The sequence below is a fragment of the Gavialis gangeticus genome, unplaced genomic scaffold (genome assembly GCF_001723915.1).
Source record: "Gavialis gangeticus isolate Ggan-Ray unplaced genomic scaffold, GavGan_comp1, whole genome shotgun sequence".
NCBI lineage: Eukaryota > Metazoa > Chordata > Crocodylia > Gavialidae > Gavialis > Gavialis gangeticus.
Window position 1 is genome coordinate 30,980,224 of NW_017729001.1, and position 7,770 is coordinate 30,987,993.

The window sequence follows — 7,770 nt, forward strand, 5'->3', positions numbered from 1 at the left end:
GTTAGTATTTCAAAATGATTTTTTCCCCTTTCCATTTAGAAGAAAGAATAGAAGGGAACGTCTTGGCATTCATCACAAGGTTTTTATGGGCTACTTTCCGTGACTCAGATGAAGTAGCACTGTATTCTCCCTGGTAAATATTCATGCTTAGTGCAGGCTAAAGCCATTAAAAAAACCCAAAAAACTAATGCAGCACCAGACATTCGAGCCGTGAGCAGCTGGATGGAGCTGGGGCATGATTAGAACGGCTGCACCAGGGGGGACTCTTCCTCCTCCTCCTCCTCCTCCCTAGGGGAAGGGCTAACTCTTAACGTGCTGAAGCAAGCAGGAACAGCAGGGATGGAAATGGGCTATTGGGTTCCTGCTGACATAGGTCTAGTGCTCAGGACTGGACTGGGTCCCTAACGATGCCGGTTTGTCCCCAGGTCGAGAGATGTCTTGACAACAGGGCAGCTTTGTTACACCAGGCTACTCTAGCTTTCACGAACAACCCCTCCTAATCCACTAGATCGCCGGCTGGCAGGAAATAAAGGTCACTCCAGCAAAGCCAATGGGCTGGAAGCACGGCAGTGCAACTCCAGCGCAGCTCTGAGGAAGTCCAAGGCGCTGTGCCGACTGACACCAGGTGACGGTGCCTGCTTCCAAATAAGAAGACTCCTTCCCACTTGCCCCATCTTTCTTTTCACATAGTCCTGCCCTAGGGAAACGGAGGAGGAGACTGGCATGGTTGCCTGGACTCGGCCACAAATCCCAGTGACCTGAAAGTGCTGATGGACCGGGTCCTGTGTTTGCAAAGAGAAGGGTCGATGGAGCGCTGGACTGGATGCACGGCAAGACAGCGTCGCCCACGCAGATCCTCTCGCTCTCTTCGCATCCTGTTTGCACAGGGGTGAGCCAGGGTCCAAGGCTGTAAACCAGCTCCCCTCCCAGCCATGTGCCCAAAGTTGAGTTAAAGGCCTGCCGTTCCTCAGATGACACCCATGCTGGCTGACTCCATGGTAAAGCTACCACTGACTTCAGCAGGAGCAGGATCAAGGTGCCCAAAACCACTGCCCTCCTCTCCACAAGCAATGCAACCCTTCACGCTGCTTTAGGTATGGGATGTCTCCCACTGCTACAGACCCCTGTGCTCAAGGGCTGGGAGTTTAAACTCCTTCCCTGTCAGGGCTAATATTTAAAAATCCCCTGGGGGGAAAAATCAACAGCTTTCCTGGAATCACACAAGTTACTGAGAGAGCGCACCCACATAAGACATGGAGTCCGAGGGACTGGATCCTGAGCGTGTTCACACAGGTGTAAACCCAGAGCCACTCCTAGACTCCCCAAAGCACACAGCTCATATTCTCATAGCGGATCTAATGACGGCTATTGGAAAAAATGCAGTATTTAAAAGACTGAAAATGTATTCCTATTGTTATCACTCTCTTTTATGTGTTTATGCATAGTGCATTGGAATGAATCAATACTGGATTGCCCTATAAATAAATGAGCATATCAGTAAACTGAGTAATAAAATGAAGTGATGAAAAATATGGAAATCAGCCACATTTGTGTAAATCCAGTTATTGTTTACTTTAATATTTTCTTATGCAGTTACGTGGTTCCAAAGAGACAGATTTAAAATAATGTAATGCTCAGCAGATGACAGATTCTAATGTGTTGCTGCTGGTGAGTTCTGAGTGCCTACATCTCTCTAGGGGTTTCAATCTAAGCACATTAGAGGAACACAGAAAGCAGCCCCCAGAAGAGCGATCATTTAAGAAAAAAAATGCCGGGAAGCGTGATGTTTCTCCTACGCCGACCCGTCCCGGCGGAGGCATTTACATCCCTTGGCATCAGGCCGGCATCTAGACTGGGAGAATTCCTTAGGACACATGAAAATACCCACAACACCTACTGAGATAATCAGATGGGGAACACAATACAAACCAGGTACGATGCCACTCGTGGGGTCCAAACAGATAAGCTAAATACCCATGTCAGGTTCAAAGGAAGCACGTGCTTGTGATTTCCATCAGTGAGAGCTGGAAAGGGGAGCATGTTGTGCAGGGGGTGAGCACTCGGCCTGGGGTTTGGCTTTATTAATCGCCACTGCCTGGTTCGTGCTAATCGCAGACACCGCCACGACAGAGAACCCCTCGTGAGTGCCGGCTTCTTACCTCGGCTTGGAAGCTTTTTAAGACAGGAGCCACCATCTCTCTGATTTCCTGCAAGAGAGATCAGAGAGTTCACCCGATGCAGATATCACACGAGCTCCCCAGTGGTACTTGTGTACACACACGCACTCAGGCACACACGCACACACAGCCAAGCGCACACTGAGCTACGGACGTGGGCAACCACCTGGCTGCTCGCTGAAGCTTTACAGCCGGTGCTCTGGTTAGATCTGATCTTCTCAAGGATATCTTCCCCTGGGGAAGGGCAAGAAGGTTTTGCATCTCCCCTGCTGAGTCTCTGGAGACCTGCAAGACTGGGATGCCGCACTCTCCCACTTTCCCCGTGCAGGAGGCAGTCTTTAACACCTTCCTCCCCCGGCCTGTCCACCTACTGGGAACCGACTGTTCTTTGCAATTTTTGCTTCCAACCTTCTTTCAACGTGCTGTGCCTCAGCACTGCCTGAGAGGATCTGCTAAATCCTGAGGCCAAGGGCTGCTCTGGGAACATGCACGCAACCCCTCCTGCAGTCGGTGGAGTGGGCGTTATGTTCGGGAAGAGGCCGATGATCTGCAGGCATTGTGCTGCCCTCTCCACTCACTTCCCTTCGGCTTGCTTGTGTTTACAAGGGGCCATCCCTGTCCTAGCTCTCTGACTCCCCGTTTCTTGGGGACGGGGTGCAGCACCAACCAGGCTTTTTCAGCCCATAACCTGCAGCGGAGTCCACCTAACGGAGCTGCGGAGGTCTCAATTGCAGCATGAAGCCCTGTTAATCTGCCTACAATATAGGGCACAGGGTTTGGCCCATGCAAACAAGTCACGTGAGCTCAGCAGGAGCGCTGAGGGAGAGGGGCACCTGCAGGACTCTGAAAGCGGGGCTGAATAGGGGACAGGCACTGTGCCCCCCTTCTGGCCCTCGCGGGCTCCTCTGGCTCACTTCACGCTGGGGGGTGCAAAGTGTTCCCCAGCGACGCGCTGTGTTGGCATCTCTCGCCGGCTCCGCAGTAACGCCAGCTGCATCCAGTTTGAAATGCTCGATAAGTCGCTCGCTATTTTTCAAGTACAACTAGCCCAGGGCAGATGGTTCAGTCCTGCCAAGTGCACAGGCTTCTCCAGAAACTGGGGTTCAAATCCTGCCATGCGTCCCAAATGGGAGCACACATGGTGACCTCTGCTGAGCCCCTCCCCAGCTAGCAAAACTCATAGCAAGGATGACAGGCTCTCCCTTGGGGGAGGCCAGGGTGCGACTAACAGGGGCATGAAGCCCAGGGCAAGTGGAGACAGAGGCCTAGAAACTTGGAGGGTTACGGGACTAACTCCAGCCAGTGAGGGGAAAGTGGCCTTGTGGCATCATCCTGCTGCCCAGGCTCAGGGCCCTCTCAAGCCTTTGCCCAAGTGGTCCCTTTGATGGACTGGTGCTGAGCCTGCCCTGCTCTCGCTCATCTAAAGCCAGGAAAACTCTACAGAGCAAGTCCCTGCTCGCATGGATGTGAGTGCAGAGCAGAGCACACGCACACGTGTCCAGCACGGGGAAACAGAGCTAACCCCCCGTGCCAGCTCTGACCCTGGGGAGCTACGGGCACGCTCATGCGGATCAGAGCAGAAGGGCACTGACACTCGTGCTTGCACAAGAGGTGTCTGCATGAGGCACGGTTCTTAGACAAAGCCTCGAGGGGCGGATCCAACCTTCACAGGAGCCGGCAGAAAGCTTCCCACTGACTTCATGGGGCTGCGGATCAGGCCCAGGACTCCTCTCCCTTATTGGTACCCAATTCACCCCAGTTTTTACACACGTTCTTGCCCCCATCCCCACCAGGCTGCTGGTGTTTGGCTGAAAGGCAAGGCTGTAGGACTTAATGAAGCAGAGAGCAAATTTGTAGACAAATTGGAGGGAGTCCAGCAGAGGAGAACAAAAATGGTCAGGGGGCTGGGCGAAGGACTTTGGAGAAGAGGCTGAGGGAACTGGGCTTTATCTAGTCTGGAGAAGACTGAGGGGGGATTTGATAGCAGGGTGGTCCCAGAGAGGATGGAGCTGGCCTGTTCTCAGTGGGGGCAGACGACAGGACAAGGAGAAATGGGCTCAAGCTGCAGCAAGGGAAGTTGAGGTTGGATATGAGAAAAAAACTCTCACGAGGAACGTGGTGAAGCACTGGAACCGGTTACCCAGAAGTGGTGGCATCTCCATCCTTGGAGGGTTTTAAGACCCGGCTGGACAAAGCCCTGGCTGGGATGATGTAGCTGGGGCTGGTCCTGCTTGGAGCAGGGGGTTGGACTCCTGAGGTCCCTTCCAGCCCTCATTGTCTGTGATCCTATGACTTCCTAATTGCATTCACAGGAGGGAAACTTCCAAAATGATGCTCCCCACTACACAGGCCACCTTCCTTTTTTAGCTTGTCTTTAAATCTGAGACAGTGCCAAGCCAACCCTGGGGAGGGCACTGTGCTACTGGCTTCATTACCCAAGTGAGAACCCTTGGGGCAGTGAATGATCTCCTGGTGCTTTCACCCCACTAGCAGTGTCTCGAGCAAACCGGGGCTTCGGCCCTTGCATCGTGATTGCACACATTCCCTTTGTGCTGGCGGTGAGATCAGTCTCCAAGTCCCATCCTGACCTGCTCTGTGCTGGGGTGTTGCTGTGACACAGCTCTCGGTGCCACCACGTTCCCTGCCTTCAATTGCTGAAGAATGGACCATGGACTTAAAATGCTCTGGGTTGAAAGATGCTATGGTGAGAGACAGCAGTGGTGATTATAGCTCTCGTGCAAAGCGCAGGCTCAGGAAGTGTGAGTGCCAGGGATGGAGATGGGGCTGTACAAAAGGGTGGGGGGTAAGAGAGGATGTGTTACAGGGATCAGGAACCCTTGCAGCCAGCAAGGAGACCTATAACCAGTGGTGCCATCATCCTCGCAAGGAGGAACATGGGTTTCTGGGGGCAGCTTGGCAGTTGCCAAAGTCACCCCCACAAATACCATTACAGTTCAGGGGGCTTGGGCACTTCGCTGCCAATGGTTCTGATTGAACCTAGTGGAGGAAAGGATGGGACCGCAAGGGACTTTCCTCTCTTCAGCCTTGCCAGCCTTACACAAGATGGAGCTTTAACCCCTTTGTCCTTGTGGAGGAAGGGCAGTAAGATCTCAGGTGCCAGGGAGCTAGGGGGCAGATGATGCGAGGCACCCAGCAGTCCCGCCGGCCATGGCTGTCAATGCCTTTCCAAGCTCCCCCCACCCCAGGCTTTCCTGTTTTTCTTCCTCGTTGAAAGGCAAGCAAGAAATAGCATCCGAAACTGTCAAAACCCCAGCAAACAGCCAAACCGACTGAAATAAAATTCAGTTTGGAAAAAAAATTAAAATGAGCCTACCCCATCTGGGCTGAGAGCTGGATGCCAAGAGCTCAGCTCGGCGCGTTCAACGCTTGCTTTTTATAAACTACTCGAGACCCAAAGTTCTTTTATTGGCAGCGCGGGAGGGCCTGATCCGGCACGGTGCTGCGCTCGCCCAGCCTAGCGCGGCCGGGGGGGACAGCGCCTCGGTGCTTTCCAGGATCCTTTCCCCACAATGGAACCGCTGGAGGCTGCGGTAATAAGCCATAAGAATACCCGAAGGTTGGGGACTATAATTTGTCTTTGTGGCTAATTAGCTTCCTTTCTTGTTAGTCACTTATGTCTACAGTTTTCACAATCTAGTTTGAGCAGAGGAAAATACGCCGCCCTACTGAGTTAATTCCATAACAGCAAATATACTGTACCTCAGGTACATTTTTCTTAAATTCCCGGCTGAGTTCAATTAAATGTTTATGAGAATGTTCACTCTCTTCCTGCCGCGCAGCCAGCTCGGAAGCAACAGAATTAAGCTCCTTCTGGAACAAAACAAAAATAAAAAAGGGGGGGGAAAGAAAAAAAAAGATGTTTTTGGTGCATTTGTTTTAAAACCATACATAGATTTCTCCCCAGAATTCATTTTTCTCCCTCAGGAAGCCAAGACATCTTGGCAATATTGACAAGGCGGTTGCATGAATAATTGAAGGAACGATGTACCCGATGCAAAATAAAATAAAATAAAACAAATAAGACCAAGGAACTTGTTTGGTTCATCAGGAACTCAGCTAATCAATATTCTTCTCTTTTTCTTGCCCCCCCTCTCTTTCCCAAAACGCACAGTGACATAAGCTCATCAGTAACTGTAAAAAAAACATCACAGTGGTAGTGTCAAAATAGTAAAGTGCAGCATATTGTATTGCCAGATTTTATTCTAAGTCTGCGTCGTTGCCAGATTACATATATCAGGAGAGAGGGAAGCAGTCCAAGTATGACTTACTTATACTTAAGTGTTCATAAATAAGATTTTTAAGATATATATGGCTTTTTAATTTCAGCCGAATTTGGAAAAATGAAGGTGCTGGTATTAAGTAAACTGACCTTTTGTGTGTCCCACAGTAAATCATGCACAGTTCACTTCGAGTGCAGGGAAATGTTTCATTAAAGAATTATGGATGCCGACAGTCGGGCTCGACGAACGCTAACCTGCGTGTGGGTGAAACCGCGCAGCAGACGCAGGATTGCAAAAGGCAGCTCAAAGAAAAAACAGAACCCATGGAGGCGGCCAAGCCAACAGACAGATGGAGACGAGGAGAGGCTCACCACGCTGGAGCCACGCATGCGTGCCTGCATTTTTCATCCCTCCCTTCTCGCCCTGCTTCGCTTTAGTGGCTTTGAACTTCACAAGGGGAGCATGTGGCTCCAGGAGCTGCCACAGGACCTGTCCACTCTGCTGCTGCCTGCCCGTGGGGTCCGGGACCACGGAGGAGAGTGGCTGGTGAAGCAGGGGGCAGATGGCATGTCCCGGGCCTCCCCGAGAACCCAAAGCCCACGCTGCCCAGATCCACTGACTTCACTGGGAGGCGCAAGGCCACGGATCCCAAACACACAAGTGTTTGGTACCTATGCGTGGCTGGCATGCCCAGCAAAAAGCCACTGGGTACTGGATGTGTCTGGTGCCCCCCAGCCCCACAATTAAGCAAATATAGATCCTCTTCCCTGCAGTGCCCACCTCACTGTCTCCATCCTGCTACCACAGGCAAGCCCAGTCACTGGGCCCGTGGCCTGGCTGCTGCTTTCTCCAGCCCTCCCTCCCTCCAGCCACGCACTCCCAAAGCAGCAGCTTTCTCTTGCTGCAGAGCTGCCCCCAAATGGGCCGATCTCAGCAGCCAGCCTAGCCCCTGAACCATGAAATCAGGTGAAGATGGGCCATTAAGATAAAGCGAAAGCTTGCCTGGCACCTTCCACCCAGTTCTCTGAGCAGGAGCACATCGCCAACCCCATCTCACAGATCCAGGCCCGAGGCCGGGGGCAGTTAAGTAAGCCAGGCTAGAGCCAGCCAGTGGCAGCAACAAGACTCACCCCCAGTGTCCCAGATCCCAGTCCCAAGCTCTCATGAGAGGGCCTTGCCTCTCCTCATCCTCTCCTCCCACATCCTCAAATACCAAAATGCATGGCAATTATCTGCTTGTATCATGGCAAGAACATCTGTAAAAATTTATACCTGCACCATAAAACGTGGCAAAACACAGCGGCCTTTGTCTGCTGCGGGGATCCCGGAAGAGTACATATTCCAGCCATGAA

The 7,770-nt window shown here is 52.0% G+C and overlaps 1 protein-coding gene across 1 annotated transcript in view; it reads right to left on the reverse strand.

Moving 5' to 3' along the window:
- Positions 1-6,044, reverse strand: part of CUX2 (cut like homeobox 2) — a gene marked incomplete at its 5' end in the record, with an annotated part of 76,405 nt that extends 70,361 nt beyond the window's left edge. Inside the window, 2 exons of the mRNA XM_019507241.1 lie at positions 2,160-2,207; positions 5,898-6,044. Of these exons, the coding sequence (XP_019362786.1) occupies positions 2,160-2,207; positions 5,898-6,044 (195 nt within the window). The remainder of the gene's footprint in view (positions 1-2,159; positions 2,208-5,897) is intronic.
- Positions 6,045-7,770: the final 1,726 nt, after the last annotated feature.